Here is an 18,898-nt window from a genome sequence, read left to right as displayed (position 1 = left end):
GTTTATTTTGTCCCCTTTTCTTTTGTATCTTTTTACATGTTATGCTCTTTAATTGTGATATGGTTTTTTTAATTGTTTTTTGTTTCTTTTTTTTTTATCCCCTTGCAAAATTCTAGTACCCTCTTTACTCTTTACGAGGTGTTGGTGTGCATGTCACAACTGTAACAAATAAATAAATAAAATAAATAAAACTCGATAGAGAAGTTACATAAATGGGCCAAACGCCCGAGGGCTCGTCGAAGGAGAAACAATGCAGGAGGCAGGCGTACGTCCGAGCAGCTACCCTATCGTCCGGGTGTGAGGTACGCACGCTCGTGCACGGACAGGAAGTGGCCCACGCCGTGGCCCGTGCCGTGCCGGAAGTCCAGGCCCACCCGCCACAGCGGGCCGCGCGCCAGCACGTCCACGCTCGCGCTGGGCAGGAGCGCGGGGAACACGGCGCGCGTCATCTGCACGGAGCCCTTCAGCACGCGCGTGTAGATCTCGCGCTGGAAGGCGGTGGGCGCGCCGTAGTGCAGCGTGCGCGTCACGTCCGTGGTCCCGTCTGCGCAGGCAGCACACTGCACTGCACTCCACACGACACAGATCAAGTCACACGTACTACCGCAGTCCGTGGTGTTTACTGGGACGTGAGTCAGTCGAATCTGTTTGGAAGTGAGACATTGTCTAGAAATTTATTTTTAGTGTTAAAATGTTTAAAAACAAACTGAGATTGTATTTAATGATTAGATTGAAAAAAGAATAAAATACACCATGATTTTATAGTCTTAGGTTGGTTTGATCTTTTGATTAACTAAAACCTGCCGCACACGGTACAATATTCCTTACAATATTGTAAGCTAGGAGTCGTACTGGCTCTACTACTAGTTTCTTCACTCGAATTCAAACTGGATACTAGTAGCTGTACGAGCTGCACTACTGGTTTTGCGTAATAGACTGCATCCTATTTTCGTTGCTTGGTGTGTTCCAATATTTAAGGAGTGGCCAATCAGAACTCACGAAAACAGCATGAGGGGTTGTTTACACTTTTAAGCGCGCATGTCGTGATAAACATGGACTGAAAGAATAGTGACCAACTCCTCGTTTTAATAAATGCATACAAAAAAGAATCTGGTTTGTATGCAGTAAAAAATGTGAATTATCATAATAAAGATTTGTTGTGGAGAATATTCTCTTAACAAACTAGTAAGGCAGCTATAATCGTGTGCAGCAGAAACTTGTAGTGCACCTAGTGTTTCAGCTTGTAGCCTACACAGTACAGAAACCAGTAAGCATTCTAGTAAGCAAACTAGCAGAAAATATTGTACCATGTGCGGTGGGCTTAAGTCCTTACAATATCATGAATGTTGGAAAAACTCAATAATTTATGAAGTTTTTTTTTTTTTGATGTCACTAAATTATGTTCCACATGATTTAACTCTGCAACTGGTTGATATTGTATGGTTTGAGGTCTTTAGCGTAATGTTTAAAGAAAGTGCAATTTTTCCATAAGACCCGTGTTTTTTTAAAAAATCTTGCGTTTAATAAAAAAGTTATTTTGCCAAGTAGGTAAATATAAAATCTGTGGCAGGACATTTGTTACTTTTTGCTATACAGTATTCGCTTGACTTTATGTTTTGACGTGACTCTTGATTCTCCACTCTGTCCACACTATTATTTGTGTGCAACAAGGAAATTTTGCATGAGAAGAAAAAAATCTTCAAACCATCAGACGACTTTGTTAGATTTCATTACTATATCAAAATAACTTCGGTTAAATTTTTGCAATTCATAAAAGTATAATTTGATGTATTATATATAAGATTTTACTACACATTTTCTTCCTAATGATTGTTTTCTTTAGTTTCCAATCCCAACTAAACATAGTTTGTATGTATGTATTTACATGCAAAATTATAACCTGACTTCTGATTATTCGATTACACGGTTTATTGCTCGGGTCCATCAGGGTATTACTGTATGTCTATTGCAAATGAACATTTCAAAGTCAGCCATTAGCTACCCCAAGTAATAATAATAATAATGATTTATTTCCCATTTTTTTACACTTTGTTAACAATATTCACTTAATTAACCAGGAAATTTAGCACTCACGAAAGCAGGCTTGTAGTATGTGAGTGCATCTAGTCACTTCAAATTACATGCGGTATTTATACGATTGTAAACATTTGTAAATGTAAAATAACTGAGAAATAAATAAATAAAACATAACCTAGGAAACTTTACATTAGTTATACAAATGTTGAAAGTTAAAGAGATCAATTTATTAAAATTCAATATTATGTATAAAAATAAAACATATAAATTATATCATTGTTACATTAATAAATGAAAATATAACTAAATAAAAATTAGTATTTAAGTAAAGAACAAGTACAAAGTTATAACAATATATAAAACTTACTTAAATACTAAAGCCATCTCTTCATCAGTTAAATTATGTAGCCAAATATTAACATAGTTTTTTTCATTTGAAAATAATTTTTAGTTTTTTAGTTTTGCAGGAAGAATAACAACAAATTTTGGAAGCATGAATTCTAAAGATCTCTGAGATATTGTTTAATGAAATTGAGGGATTTGTAAGTTTATTTTCTGTGTATGCCACGTAGGATAAGTAGAGACCGGAATAATTCACGGATTCATTCGGCGATAGGCTAGAAGTCAAATACATATACCTTTTAGATGATTTTGCTATTGGCTTACTGTTCATCTGGACGAATCTCAACCAGTTATAAACCCTCAACCAAAGAAGGATCCAATCACAGACAAACCAGCTGAGACGACTCACAAGTCAGCAGCCAATGTACAGGGGAATGTGCAGTCTACCCTGAAGGGTAGGTGCGGTGACAGCAGCTGGAGCTCACCGAAGTACTGGCCGCCCGAGTCGAGCACGAGCGTGCTGGACCGGTCCACCGCCTGGCTGGTGGACGCCGAGGGCCGGTAGTGCGGCAGCGCGCCGTTGGGGCCGAAGCCCGCGATGGTGGCAAAGCTCAGCCCCCGGGACAGCTCCTGCTGCAGCCGGGACTTGTCCACGTTCCTCGCCACGTCCAGCTCGGTCCAGCGCTTGCCCCGAGACACCTGCCGAGCACCGCGACTACACTGGCACGATGGCCACCATCTTCCGACCACAACACCGTCCCAGATTATACACAAAACATCACCAAAGAGATTCGTTGCTTCAAGAGAACAGTTCAAACTGCAAATGGTACCGAAATGTCAGATGAAAATGTTATTTTTATTTATCACTGCTATTAAATCCTGTGGTTTCACAGAAACTCACATTTCAAGCCAAGGACTTCCATACTTGTACTACGATGGAACGACTCATGTCTGCCTCGTTACGGGCTCAACACCGACGACCGCAGTCAAAGAATTCTAAATACATATCACGTCCAAACATGTTTGTAAATCGGCGCCATCCGGACCGCAGCCACAAAATTTGCTTCTCAACTACAGAATGATATTATTTTTCGTGCAACCACCCAAACGCAACCTTTCGGTACCATGACCACAACCACGCAAATACTAATGGCCGACCCGACTACATCCATCCACGACGGAGGGAGGTGGTCTCATGTCCCTCACAACCAATCACATTAAAGCTTAAGACGCAATTTCAAAAATCAACCAACCAAAGCACAAGTTACAACAAATAAAAAGAACTCTGCATACACATAACTAGGGGCTTTCCCTTCTCTATCTCTTTCCAATTCTGATGATACATTTGTCCTTGAGTTCCCACACTCAGTGGGGAACCACAATTTCTGTCTCTCTCTTACACTTCAGGGTATCATCTGCCTCTCTCTTTCTCTCCAACACTGATGTAATTAACCGTCACACTGCGTCATCAAGCTTTCAGGCGAAAGATAATAGCTGAATAAGTAAAGAAAAATATACAACTACACCTGAATATTTAACCAACCAGCCAAATATATAGCCCCTTGTAAAGGTATTAATTCTATGAGGAGGAAAAGTTTGTTATATAATACCACTGGTAATGTGATATAGCTAGGGGCAGGTTTTTTTTCGCAAAAAGATCTAAACGCATATTAGACTGAAACAAGGTATACCCGCACCTGTGGTTTCTTCATTGTGATTGGTGGTCGTCTGCGAGAGAAGTCATTGCATTATTTGACCCAGCCACGTTGAATTGATGTGAATGGTGTTGTTACAATCGATGTGTATCTGGGAGAAACTGGCCCAATCACGAAACACAGATGATGCTAGTGTTTTAATTTAACTTTCAGCTAGTCTCAAACTCGTTTCGCGAAATCTGCATGCCCCTAGATATAGCCAATATTTATTCTTGGGCACATCTAGGAATGATATCAAATATTCAAATTTCTTGCGATACCTTAGCATTGGTGCTTGATTCACATAGCACTTCAGTGTCACATCAATTCTTTCCATATATAATAAATTCTCAAATACTGGATTATAACATACTAACTTCTGGTCTCCAGTTTGTATAGAATAAGACTAACACTCTTTTCTAACGTTTCGCTGCTTGTTTTCCCCCATTGGATGAGAGACTTTTATTTTTAACATTAGCGAAACTATTCCACATAGAAATAGGAAACTAAAACCGCCAATCACTGTATTCATTACAAATTCATATGCAGGCGCAAAATTAAAGAAGACTGTTTAAATTAAGTGATTTATGCATATTAAGATGATATTGATACATATGGTAATAGTTAAAATTTGATACAACTCATGATTCAAATATAATTTATAATCCCTAAAATATTCCATTTTACATAAATGTGATTTTGCAATTAGACTTCTCATTGGCAGCTTGTAATCATTAACTAATTCAAAAGGGCAAAGATAAAAAAATGTGTTGAGGTTAAGGGTGCCGCCTACCAGAGCACACATAAGGTCTGCAGAGCTCAAGATAGCAGAGAGGGGTCTGCTAACGAAATACATTTAAGAGTTCTCCGAGGGCCGAAAAGTACTTTTGATTTCGGATTAAGTTTTTAAACTGTATTTTTAGAAGAGTTAAAAAGGCTAAATCCATGCTTTCAGAGAAATTTTAAGGCGTAAAACATTCAATACAGATTCTTGAAAGCACTTAAGGGACTTGCATTACACGTTTAACTTCATTTCTCGGCCATAATGTTACGGTCACCGCTCAATGCACGACGAGAAGACTGCGCGCCAGTCCAGAGGAGACACCGCGCTAGAAGCACCAGCGAGCGTCGCACTTATCATCCCGCCTCACTGACACACACACACCCCTGACGAGGCGGGCCCCTTTAAGGACCTGCAACGCTACACAACCGTGGTGGGCTGGCTGGAAGCCCGGCGGGAAACGACCAAAGTCACCCCACGAAACAACCAGTGCCACCAAACCAACGCGGACAGCAATGTCCGAGCCCCCAACCCTCCCCCCCTGCATGGTAGACTCTTTTCTACTCTGTCCAACTCTTCTTCCAGATCCATCCTTCTGTTTTCCAGTAAGCCTCCTGCTTGATATTAATGCATGAAATTTTGCATCCCACATGTCAGAGCCCTGTGTCTATGCAGGTTTTACCTGGGCCCAACTTATCTAGTTTTTAATCTAGGATAGTCAGTGAGAGGAGTTAAGTCATGGCGCCAATCGCTGCCATGGCTGGCCAATCCCCTCCTAGCACATGATGCATGCTAACAACCTGCATGATTAAAGCGCACGGGCTTCGGCCTGAGACGCACTTAGTGTCCCTCCCTAACCCGGAACCCTCCCCAACACACTTAGTTGTTAGTTAGGTTAGAAAAAAAGCACAAGCGAGCCGGCCGTGCCGGAGGGACAGGGCTCACCTCGTGCTCCAGCAGCGCCAGGAAGTCGCAGAGCGCCGCGGCGTCTCGCACGTGCGCGCTCCTCATGCCGGCGCGCTCCACGGGGTTCTTGACGGCCTTCATGAGGAGCACGGGCGAGGCGAGCAGCAGTCGCCTCTCCGGCCGCACCTGCGCCACACCCCTGCTCCCACGTTGCCTGCGGGCGGTACCGTGCCGGCGCGCAACACTCGCGCCCCGAGTGCAACACTGTCGTCAGGGCCGCAACTAGTGGGGGGGCAAGCGGGGCACACGCCCCGGGCGCAAAGCTGCGGGGGCGCTGAAATCGCCGGCTCGCATTGTAATTCCTACTACAACTGGAATGTCTAATCTGATTTACAATATAACGTCTCAACACATTTAATGAACAAGTCTAGTGATTATGCGGACTACTTTATGGACATAGTGGGTTCGTGCATGGAAGTTACAGTAGCGCAGAAACTGTTGCATGTAGGTATGGAAAATGCTTAAAAAAACCATTTTCCCGTGGGAGGGCCCCCGGACCCCTCGCTTTATTGGTGTGGTATGTGCAAAAAAAAGGGAAGGGGGCGCATGAATCCATTCATGCCCCGGGTGCCAGAGACTCTAGTTGCGGCCCTGACTGTCGTAACTCAAAAATCAGTGCAATACTATCACAACTCAGATGCCATAGTATTTGCACACATTCTTACATAATGTTTTCCAGAGTGCAACACTACATCATTCGCCGTAAGTCCCGTAAAAGCAAATATAATATTGCGATAGTCTTGCAGTGCCTAGATAACAATATTTTCCTGCTTATGAAAAAAAATATCTCATAAACTCAATTTTTTGAGTTACGCGATAGTCTTGTACACAGGGTGCGATGTACTCCCGGGGGGGTTCAGCAGTACCAACAATATGGACCATTGCAGTTCACCATGGAGGCAAACAGCTTCCAAACTAGCAGTCTTTTTCCAAGGAAGGGGGTTGTCTGTAAAGTCGGTTTACGGACGATAATTTTACGTGAATACGTCATAAGTAAAACATTGATGAAAAATCGCATACTTTTCAAAATTTACAAATATTATTTACAGTTTTTTGCAAATTTAATTTAAATAATTTGTTTTAAATATAATCACGAACAATTAGTTAGAAAGCCCGCCTTAACCTGTTTGATAGGTATTATAGAAGATATTTTTGCACGGTGGTTGGCCGGTTCTTGCACGCTCGGCTCAGGCGGAACCTGACAATTTTCCGTGCGTGCAGCCGGCGTTCATCAATTTATAAGACGTTATAACGTCAAAATCTTTAATGAGAAAAAATTTGTTCTATTAAACTAATATAATACTCATTACAGCCCATAATTAGAAAATAAATCTACTTCTTAAAGAAAATTTTTGCTGTAAGTTAAGTATGCCTGTGAAAATATCAGTTTTTTTAGTTTGAATCGAATATGAATATCATTTTATTCTCGAATACTAGTATCGAATTTGAATAATAAGAATTAGAATCCCATATAATATTTTGTTTTCCACATTATAATAAATACATATTGGAAGAAGTTGTAGCTGACTTATCCTAACCAACCTTTCACTTTAGTATTATTTTTTTTTTAATTTCCCACACTACACTACATATGTATTTAATTTTTCTTTCAATACGTATTTATTATATATGAAAAAAAAATTTAAGTTGGATTCTAATTCTTACTATTTGAATTCAACACTTGTATTCAAGAATAATTCATATTCCTATTCAATTTGAACTATAAAAACTGATATTCACTCAGGCCAAGTAGTAATAATACATTTTATGCTAAAATTCTTTAATTTTAAGTGTAAGAATAGCTCCTGACTTGATGCAAAAATCTGTGATTTCAAAACATTTTGAAATAAGACTTTACAGCTTGCCTTATGTGCGTGTTGAGAGCAAAAATATATTTTATTCTGTGGCCCTTGTTTAATGTATACTAATGAGAAGAGACTGTAGAAAACATTGGCATTAGTTAGTTATTACAATATTGATTCTTGTGGCATTGTTTAATGCTGATAATTGTTTTTCATAGTAATTAAAATAGGAGCTGCAAAAACAAAACAAAATGGTTGTCTGTACAGTAGGTTTACGAACGATAGTTTAACGTGACAACGTCATAACAAAACATTGATGAAATGATAGTTTAGTTAAAGAACTAAATTTAAAAGCTACTTTTGAAAAGCCCGCCTTAACCTATTTAATATAATAGTAGATTCATAGGCCAATCGAGTGGAAGAGAGATAGATGTGGCGCAAGCGCACAATGAGCGTAACGGGACACAGCGTAACGGGACAATGTGCATAACGGGACACTTTTTCGTGCGTGCAGCCGGCGTTCATCGATTTATTAGACGTTGTCAAGTCAAAAAATTATTTTAATAAACAGCGGGGGTGACAGAGGACTGGCTGGCGCGGCTGGCGGAGGAGAGGCGTACCGCAGCCAAGACGGCCTGGCTGGCCCCCTCCAGGGTGGAGTCCTGGGCGGGGATCAGCACGCTGGCCCAGCCCTGCGACAAGGTGCTCAGCTCCGTGGTGATGTTCTCGTAGTGATGCAGCCTGCGAGCACAACGCCCCGTCTCGGACACCCCCCACACGTTCAAAAACCTTAGAAAATAAAAAACTGCCAGAAACTCTATGGTAGGTAGGTATTTGGTTTTACGCTTCAGCGAAAAAGCCACACGCAGGGAAACGTACAGGGAAAACTGTGGTGACTTGAAATCGTTGTGACGAACATAAAGTATTTTCTCGTTTTTTCTGAATAGGAGGCATACCGCATGAACAAATGATAATTCATTCTCGCCCGGTAAGTGCTTGTCTCAAAACGCCAGGGCCTCGCCCGGTGGGTTAGAAGAACCCTGTTTTCATCTGACCGTGACTATTGCAGACAGCAAGTAATAGTTGTAGCCAAATGGTAATAAAACCATTATAGACCTACCTACACCTAATGGAATTATTTTAAAAAAAATGTCATCTTGTCATTAAGGTTCATTTTAAAGAACCTTGAGGTTTCAATTGATGAATGGTTATACTGCAACTAAAGACATAAGGTTCAAGAAGTCACAAATTTATCGCACTTAATTGATAAGTATTGCTTAGTTGGAAAACATGCTAGCAAATTAGTCTCTCTCAAGATGTTTGCATAATTGAATGTGAAATGTCCAAATACTTATTTAATTTTTTAGTGCTGTGTTGTTAATTAACTCCAGATGATGTAATCGGAATGCGTTATGCACTGACAGAATCTGCAGAAGTGCACGCGTGTTCTAGATCCCTGCTGCAGAATGCAAAAGGGACCGCGTTCCTTGGCACAGGCCCAGAACGCGTCTCGACAACCTGTCATTCACTGGCCGCCCCACGCAGAACGCAGCAGTTAGTCGCTGGACCGCGGCCAACAGAAACATTCCTCTGCGCAATCAAAAATAAACCCAAGGTTCAAACTTTTAACAGCACGCAACGTAGTGTTTTGTTGGTTCCTAAAATACAATGATTTAGATTCTGATTTTGAGTCTCAAATTTGAAACTTAATTTTTTAAATAATTTTTTTTTTCAAGATTAAGGTGTTAAGTATTTAGATTAATTCATTCACATTAAAATAAATAATAAAATTTACAGCTTTTAAAATAAAGTAAAGATTTATTCATTAATAGAACAAAGTATCTCTAAATAGTAGTATAAAATAAAGTCACTATCTGCATGTGTTCGGTTACGGTTACATACTTCTAAACTACACAATATATTTTGATGCAGTTTCCATCATCATTTAGATACATGTATTATTCTGGAAGCTTTAGGTGTAGCTATAATACAATCATTTTAAATTTAAAGATAAAAGATAAATATCATTTTTTATAATCAAGTCGTAAAAAGATGCTTTTAGGTGGTTTACATGATTTATGCTGACTTATACATAACTGATACATCAAATTAATACACTACAGAATTTTAGGTCTTAAAAAGGTCTACATGAAAGTCCATAATAGCATGTGTCTGTCTTCTAAGGATGACTCTCATTAACGATTTTCATCTTTCAAAAAGGTTAGAAAATAATGAGTTATTTTCAAAGGTATTTTGACCAACATAGTATTAATTTGCATCCAGTTAAATATGATGGTTACTTTAGGCATTTAATTTAGATCAAAACTAACCTTAGCACCATATCATATGCGATACATGAAGTCCTGCTTTTTAGCACAATGTTATTTAATAGTTACCCAATTATTTTTTATTCGGTTTATCTACTTGCAAAGAAATTCTTTAGTTATAGGCAGTACGTGTTAGTATGTATATACTATTTGAAAATACAGACACTTATGAGAACTTGATGGTTATTAAATATAATGAATTATTGAATTATTAAATTATTATTATTAAATATAATGACGTCACTTTAGTAAATCGCGTTCATGCGAAGCCGAGGTGGGTCATTAGTTTTATTAATAATATGCATCAATGAAACCAATTTAAATCATAAATTTTATAATTAAGATTCTGTAATTTTTTTACTATAACTGACTCAAAAATGAGGTAACTACCAAATTATGACTACCTCAAATATAAGATGACATCAAAAATTCAACGATTTTTAATGTAAGATAAACTCAAATATAAGGAAACATCAAATATTGTATGCCTGAAATACAATAGACATAAAAAAATACAAGGGCACTAACGATGTTAAACATATGGCTAGGATATAGTTTAAAATGAAAAAATTAATAACATCAACACTCCCTGAAATGGTTGTACAACAAACTAAATGCTAAATCTGCTTTCTCACTTTCCATGTAGATAAAAGTACCAACATGTGACAACATAAGTTACTGTTCATTTTACACTTTAAATTATTTACGAAGCAGTCCAAACTCCCTTTCTAGGCTTAAGTGTAAGATTATGTCACATATACAACATTATCTCAAACCCAAGACTTCTCTGACAACGATCCTAAATATCAATGTGAATAGGAACCGGAGTTGAGTTTTCACATTGTAACCTCACTACAAATTACCTCACTTTCAAAGATATCTCTCGTTAAGCATATACCATATTCAACCAAAAAAAAACAAGTTTTTTGTTGAATGACCACGTAACAAATCAGGGGTCGTCTTATAACCAACAGCTCTAGGGGAATGGGTAAAATGATTAGCAGTTGTATTGTAAAAATGCTGAAAAAATTGATCAATTGAAAATTTTTTATAATTACATGATGCATTTTTTTTATACTGAACAGAAGTATTTTTAATACGTTAAATCTTAGTTCAGAATTTTTAATTCTCACCAGAATTGCGCAAGAAAATAAAAATTACTTAGAATCTGTTTTGTGATTTTGTGATTATGTGCAAAGACTTCCTACCGATCAAGGGAAAGGAAAAAGGTGAGGTAAACAATTTTTCACTGAACCTTTACTTGTACGGGAGGGGGTCGTCTTACATTCGGGGTTGAATTATTTTCAAGAGAAAAATGTTATTTTCAGATTTGTAAACGATTTTTTACATTAAACTAACAGTGCAGTTTTAAGTAGGTTTTTTTTTTCAGGTACGTAGTAATGAGTAGAGACATGCAAAATTTGCGGATTCATTTCGTGATAGGCTAGCATCAAAACAACTATATCTTCGTACCGCTTCTGCGATTGGCCCACATTTTATCCGGGGAACTGCGAGCCAATGGGAAACACTAAACCAAGAAAGCGCCGAATTACGGACAGCCTAGTTGAGACGTCTCACGCGTCAGTAGCCAATGAACAGGTGTCATTTCCGCGAGTATTTAAAGGACTGTGGAGTCTATCCTAGAGGTCAATGAATCCGCGAATTTTGCTGGTCTCTAGTAATGAGGTTTCACTGTATTTTGCATCTCAACTGCACAGTGTTAACACTTCGTTTTTTTTTTTTTCTAAATAATTTTCAAATGCTCTAAACAAAAGTTTGAAACGGACGCACGGAACTGGGGTAATCTGCCCCGTCCTCACCGCACGCAGTTCTCGTTGTGGCAGTGCTGGGAGCGCAGGTGGTCGCGCACCTCTTGGGGCAGCTTGCTGCGGTTGGTGAACAGGTGCAGGCTGAGGGGGCCCACCACCAGGTAGGCCCGCACCACCGGCGTGAAGGGCAGGTCGCGCCCCCGCACGTTCAGCAGCCAGGCCACCTCGTCCAGGGCGGTCACCACCATGGCCTCCGCCCCCAGCTGGCCCAGGGCCGCCCGCAGGTCCGCCACCTTCTGCTCCCACGCCTTCCCTGCACGCACACAGTGACGACCCTCCCGTTTCACCTGTGAGATGTGTGCATCATCCTAGCGTTCCTATTTTGTGAAGTTAAGTTTAGCGGGTAAACATTTTCTTAAAAAAATCAAATATACAAATTTTCATAAAAAAAAAAATTAGTTCCCACTGATCATTTTAGCTATGATTCCTAAGAAACATAGTTTTTCAATATTCTATATATATATGTATGTATGTGTATATATATACACACACACACACACATATTATATATATATATATATATATATATATATATATATATATATATACACATACATAAATACATACATACACACATACACACAAATAAATAATAAGACACACACACACACCTTAAGTCATATTTTGATATTCTTACAAGTTACAAAACTATAAAAAAAAAAACAGATCATGACCTAGTCACCAAGTTTTCGCATAATGAAAATTAGAAAATATTTTTTTTCTAGTATAATGTTATATATCATTAAAAATTGAATTTGTATAGTTACATTCAATTCATATAGGACCACTGATCAATACAAACAAACCAACGAGTTAAAAGGAAACATTTACATAAATAATTGAACAGGAAAATAACACAACTGAGCTGGCACCTTGTGCCTATATAGGTACCCAGGGAAGCAGACGCCATGAAAGAATACTTTCATTCCAAAAAAGAACAGTAACATTAATGACCAATTAACTGTTCGATTTCGAAATGCACGTTTTATATCTCATGAACACCAATTTTCTTAATTATTCACAATGTCTTTAAATGTGTGTCACTTACTATTCTATAAAATTACTTATTGATAGAGACTGGAAAAATTCGCGATTTCGATGGCCTCTAGGATAGACCCCACAATCCCCCTACATACTCGGGCAAATGCCACCTGCTCATTGGCTACCGACTCGTGACACCCGTCAAACTGGGACGCTTGCGATTCGTTACATTTTTTTCGGCTGAAGGTTTTTAAATCGGCTCAAAGTTCTTCAGATGAACTGTGAGCCAATCGGAGAAGCAATACAAAGGTACGGTTGTTTGGATTCTAGCATTAACGTGAAATGAACCCGCAAATTTTTCCGGTCTCTACTCATGAACTCCAATTCATTCCCCCACCACACACACAGAAAAAAACTAGCCTGATGCACAGAAAAAAACTAGCCTGATGCACAGAAAAAAACTAGCCTGATGCAATAAGATTATAAATAGTGATATCATCAACTAAACCATACAGCGGATACCAAGAGGCCCCAGGTGTCGCGGAGCGGGCCAGGCGCCGGTGGTCTCACCTGCGTACTTGAGGTGGTGCACGAACGCCGGCTGGGGGGCGTAGAGCGGCCGGCCGTCCGTCCACGTCTGGTCCACAGGGTTGGAGCCCACCGCCACCAGCGAGATGTTGGCTCTGGCTTGGACACAAGCACGCACTGCGTGTCACTGACGGCTACGACCTCACGCGCCCACGTAACCAACTAGCAATAAAATGGAACTGAACACTAATATACACAAAACCAACAAACGGCACAAAGCGGCTAAATGCCCTTCTAGACAAATTATGTATCCAGAGGTAGCCAAATGTAGCCAATGCAGTTGTAGCTAGATGTAGGCAAATTCTGATACAGGTATTTTTTGCACTTTGGCTTTGAAGAAAATTCTAATTTTTTTTTTACTGCACAGTTTCATTTATATTTTATTAAATTTCGCAATTTGTAAATGAAATTGATTGAGGCGTGGTGAAGATGCTGGTGTTTCCCGGAGAGCTCACCCAGATCCAGGGCCCAGTCGCCCCAGGTGGCGTGGGGCACCAGCCTGGGGTCTGCGCCGACGCGGGCGCCGGGCGGGAGCGCGCCGGCCAGCCACCGGGTGGCGCTGGGCACGCCGGGCTGCCCCGCCCGCATGAGCTCCCACCGGCAGTCCAGCTCCTCCTCCGCCTGCAGGAAGTAGCGGCCGTCCGTCCAGAGGGCCGCCCGCTCCTGAGTCACCACCGCCAGCCCGTAGCTCCCCGAGAAGCCGGTCAGGAACCTGATCCTCTTGTCGCGCTCCGCCACGTCCTCGCTCTGGCGACACAGTCACGCGGCCGTCCGTGGGAGGGAGCCTCGCTCGGACAAGGAGGCAGGCCCACTCCACCCCAGACAGAATATGATGATTACAGCAACTTAGCTACATAAGGTTACAGAGTAATTATTTTTGAAGGGTTAAAATAAACTTAAAATACAATACACATAGCCATATTATACATATATATGTGTGTGTATATATATATACATACACACACACACACACACAGGTGCGCAACAACTAAATTTCCAAGGGGGGGGGGGCAATATACCTTTTTATAAAGAATCATCGATCCCCCCTATTGAAGTGGAGGGTCCGGGGGGTCCTCCCACGGGGAAAATTTGTATTTCAAGGTGGAAAATGGTGCTATTTAAGCAGTTTTATTATCTAAAAATTGATTACACAGCACTTTCTTTGCCCCCTTTTGCCCCCACTCTAAAACCTTCAAAAAGGTTTCAGAGTGGGGGCAAAATACCCTTTCCCTCCCCTGTTGTTGCGCCCCTGCACACACATACATACACACACATATATATTTTTTTAACTCAAAATGCAGTTGACTGTAGTTCCGGGAGTGTGGACGGAGAAGCGCAGTCACCTGGTGCTCGTCGTGGCGGGTGACGATGAAGGCGTCGAGCGGAGGCACCCGGGTGGTGCGCGACCGCGCTATCTCGCTGCGCAGCAGGTACAGCTGGCGGCCGGTGTCCACCCGACTGGCCGGCTGCAGGGTCCCCGGAGCCGCGGGGCAGCCCAGCCTCCCCGAGGGGCACACCACCCCGGACAGGCCCGCGGCCACTGCAAGCCACGAGACGGCCCCCACGTCACCGTGCCGTGCCAGGGGCGGTACTGGACATGGCTTCCGAGAAGCCTAATATGTACATCAAGTTCTGTCCCTGCCCGAACACGCCCGAATATTCACCTTCGGCCAACCTCGGGATTTGTTTTATTTTTGCGCAGGAAAAATGAATTCAAATATTAAAAGTGGTCGGTTAGGTTAGCTACATTAAAACACTTTAAAACACTATGGACGGTTAGTTAGGTTAGTATAGCTACATTAAAATAAACCGAGAAATATAAATATATATAAATAAACCCGAGGTTGGCCGAAGGTGAATTATTCGGGTGTAATCGGGAATGGCAGAACTTTATGTTCATCTTAGGCTTCCCAAGGCTTCCACCCGGGGCAACAACTTCCCTCTCCTTTTTTTCCAAACCAACATAACCAAAATCTTTCCCCGACACCACCTCGTAAGGCCATCACCATTTCAAACATTTTTGACGTGACGTCTTATAAATCGACGAACGCCGTTCTGCACGCGCGAAAGAGCGTGACTCGTTGTCACGTTCCGCCTGAGCAGAGCGTGCAAGAACCGGCCGACCACCGTGCGAGAAAAATCTTCTATAATATCAAACAGGTTAAGGCGGGTTTTTTAAACTAATTGTTCGTGATTATATTTAAACAAATTATTTAAATTAAATTTGCAAAAATTGTAAATAATATTTGAAAATAAGAAAGTATTCAATTTTTCATCAGTGTTTTCTTATGACGTTATCACGTAAAATTATTGTCTGTAATTAAACAAATTTTACAGACAACCCATTTTTTTTGTATTCAACTTAGATGGAAAATACAGATTTATTTGCCATAATTTCATCTTTCAGGCATCGCTAGTTAGATAGTAGGCCACGCACATGAAAAATACCTGTTTTTTTAATATTTTACTATACAGATGTATGTACCATTCAATACAAATAATTCAGTTCATCTGCCCTCTGACATTATTTTTTTCTGTTCTAACACTACGATATTCAAGTAAATATCTATAGTTAACCCCCCCCCCCCCTATATGTATTGCCTGGATCAAAAGCCCCGTCTGCCCCCCCCCCCCCCCCCCCACTAGGGATGCAACATCGCTCTTAAAAACATCGATATCACGAACATCGATGTTCAAACGAAAAAGCATCGATGTCAAAAAACATCGTTCTGACAACCGATACATCGATGTTTTAACCGATGTTTTTAAATATCAGGAAAAACATGTCAAATGATTTAAACTATAGTAATTAGCCAAAAACCATACCTACTACAGATTCCTGACCACAATATCCACAACCTATTTACAGTCGTGTCTCTTGCAGAACAAAAACATGTATTAAAATTAAATTCTGCTACCAAAAACTTAAAAATCCGCATGAACTACTTGACCAGCTCTCAGTAAACTTCAAAGAGTTGTGGACAAATTTAAATGACTACAACTTCCCAACATTAGCAGAAATAAAGGTAAACATTAAAGGGCCTGTCCATAATTTAAATGTATGTAAAGCTGGCCGTCTGTTCGGGGTGTATGTGTGTCGGCGAGGCGGGATGATAAGCGCGACGCTCGCTGGTGCTTCTAGCGCGGAGTCTCCTCTGGACTGGCGCGCAGTCTTCTCGTCGTCACAGGATAACTGTGGAATTTGAGCGGTGACCCTAACATCATATGACCGAGAAATGAAGATAAAGGTGTACTGCACTGCCCATAAGTGGTTTCAAGATTCTGTATCGGTTGTTTTATCCCTAAAAATTACTCCGAAAACACGCATTATAGCCATTTTCACCCTACTAAAAACACATTTTAAAAACTTAATCCGAATTCAAAAGTACCTTTCGGCATTCAGCAAACACTTAAATGCTTTTTGTAAACAGACCCCACTCGGATATCTTGAGTAGTTTTCAAATCACATTGGTTTTTTTCTGAAGCTCTGTGCACCGTGTGTGTACCCGGGCAGACTGCAGACACAGGCTTACTTAAAATAAAATTACCCTTGTTTTTTATGATTTTAGTTATCATTTCATGAATATATTGTAAATAGTACAGATCATGAGAGATCTATTTATCCAAAAACCATTGCGATACAACATTTAGTTTTCAAGAACCTTTTTTTTTTATTTTCGATACTTATAAGTATAAATAAAAGTAGGTAAATGCTAAACCATTTTGGTTGGTATCCTTATAATTTTTTTGCAGTATTTTAAGAAGTCTAAAATCATTTAAAAAATAACTATTTATTTACACAATTTATTTTTAATTAAAAAAAATAGGGAACAAGCATGAAGTGTATGTGCAGGTTTAAAATGTAACATTAATTTTCTCGATAGAGCTAGCGAGACCGTATCAGTACCAATCAATAGCTTGTATGTACAACAAGCTATGAAATTGTTCATAAAGTCTCACTACTTTATCCCTATATTTTTCAAAAAATAAAGAAAATTCTTATGTAAACAAAAAATTTTAACGGTATTAATTTTTTCCAAATGATTTAACACATCTTAAAGTACTGGGAAAAATGTACACTGAAATCAACCAAAGTATTTACAACATTTATGATACCTACCTAGGTACTTCAAAATGTAAGTTTGCCGTCGTCCGGGGTCTCGGGCTCGAGTCCCGGTGTGGCTCCTAGTGGGAAAAGGCGGTTCTTGATCTGTGTTGTCCGGGTGGGCGCCAGACTAGCTCGGCTCTAGTCGTGAATTTGGGGTCGTGGATGTATGTGCCCCTGCGTGGCCCACTAGGGCCGGCGGCGGTGTTGCGTGAGATGATTTTAAATAAGAGGCGTGGAGTTGAGGTGGTGGTGTCGTACCTTTTATTCATAGGAACGAGTCGTACACAATACAACACTCTACAGAGGTCCCCGGGGGGGGGTTTACTCGTTATTCCGTGGCGCCGTATGGTTTGTGTTCCGCGTTACGTGGCCTCGGACGCTGTTACGTCTCATACGTCTCACTGGTTACACAGGTAACGTAATTTCGTAACACAAAGGCGGGACACAAAATACACTGAATTAAGGGGGTGCGCACAAGTTACGTTGCACTCGTTACTCGGGTAACGTAAGTTAGCAATACAAAGTACGGGACACAAAAATACACTGAATTAAGGGGGCGCGCACAAATTACGTGGCACTCGTTACTCGGGTAACGTAAGTTAGCAATACAAAATACGGGATACAAAAATACACTGAATTAAGGGGGTGGACGATTGGAGACGGCCAATCCCGTATGCAAATGTCTCGGCGCGGGTGTTGTGCCCACTGTGGTAAAACACGCACCGCAATTAAGTTTGTCCAAGTTCCCTTGCGGGTTTGTGGTCAGCGCCGTGCGCGTGACCTTAAATAAAGTTCTGTAAGTTGCGGGAGGCGGCCCGTGCCGTATACTGAAGAGCAGCCCCGCTGACCAAGTGTGGTGCGGGGTGTCTTTAAATTGATGCGGCCGGATTAGGTCCTGGACCGAAAAAAGGGACCGGGTACTCACGGAGAGGTTAAGTAATAAAAGGGGTTCTGTTAATTAGTGACTATATTTACCGGACGTTACTTTCGATGTAGACAAAGGATGTTGCCTCTCCGTGGGACGTAGGTCCGCCCCGGTCCGTGAGCTGCGCTGAACTGCCGAACTGGCATGGCGTCCGAGGGAGGCTCGGCCTCTCTCGCGCCAGGCGTGACCTCATTACGCTAGACTCCAAACGGGTGTGTCTGGAAGAGATTTTATTGTCGCTAAAATCCTAATTTAATGTTTTAGGAGGAATGGGTACGGTTCTTCTCTTGTCTACTCAGGTTTCCGCGGCTTTGTCTTTGATTGCTGTTCGGGTCGCCTGACTCGGGTGGGCCATGGCCAGGGGTGTGTTCCGTTAGCGGGAGCGTATACTGGCGGGTGCAGGTCGGGCTCTGGGGTGGTCGTCGGCCAGACGACGTCAAACGCCCCCCCCTGTGAAGCCCGACCTTGCGCCGCTTATGGTCCCGCTAACATGGGGCCACCCCTAGCTCCGGCCACTC

The 18,898-nt window shown here is 41.1% G+C and overlaps 1 protein-coding gene across 2 annotated transcripts in view; it reads right to left on the bottom strand.

Moving 5' to 3' along the window:
• Positions 1 to 18,898, bottom strand: part of LOC134528512 (xaa-Pro aminopeptidase 1-like) — a 116,188-nt gene that overhangs the window by 12,368 nt on the left and 84,922 nt on the right. For both annotated transcript variants that reach the window (XM_063362192.1, XM_063362191.1), the window contains exons 2-9: positions 14,691 to 14,887; positions 13,803 to 14,094; positions 13,330 to 13,446; positions 11,770 to 12,031; positions 8,243 to 8,363; positions 5,800 to 5,946; positions 2,865 to 3,078; positions 311 to 544 (exon numbers count right to left, since the gene is read on the bottom strand). In XM_063362192.1, the coding sequence (XP_063218262.1) occupies positions 311 to 544; positions 2,865 to 3,078; positions 5,800 to 5,946; positions 8,243 to 8,363; positions 11,770 to 12,031; positions 13,330 to 13,446; positions 13,803 to 14,094; positions 14,691 to 14,887 (1,584 nt within the window). The remainder of the gene's footprint in view (positions 1 to 310; positions 545 to 2,864; positions 3,079 to 5,799; positions 5,947 to 8,242; positions 8,364 to 11,769; positions 12,032 to 13,329; positions 13,447 to 13,802; positions 14,095 to 14,690; positions 14,888 to 18,898) is intronic.

The sequence above is a fragment of the Bacillus rossius genome, chromosome 1 (genome assembly GCF_032445375.1).
Source record: "Bacillus rossius redtenbacheri isolate Brsri chromosome 1, Brsri_v3, whole genome shotgun sequence".
Classification (NCBI taxonomy): Eukaryota; Metazoa; Arthropoda; class Insecta; order Phasmatodea; family Bacillidae; genus Bacillus; species Bacillus rossius.
This window is presented reverse-complemented; position numbering and strand designations above follow the sequence as displayed.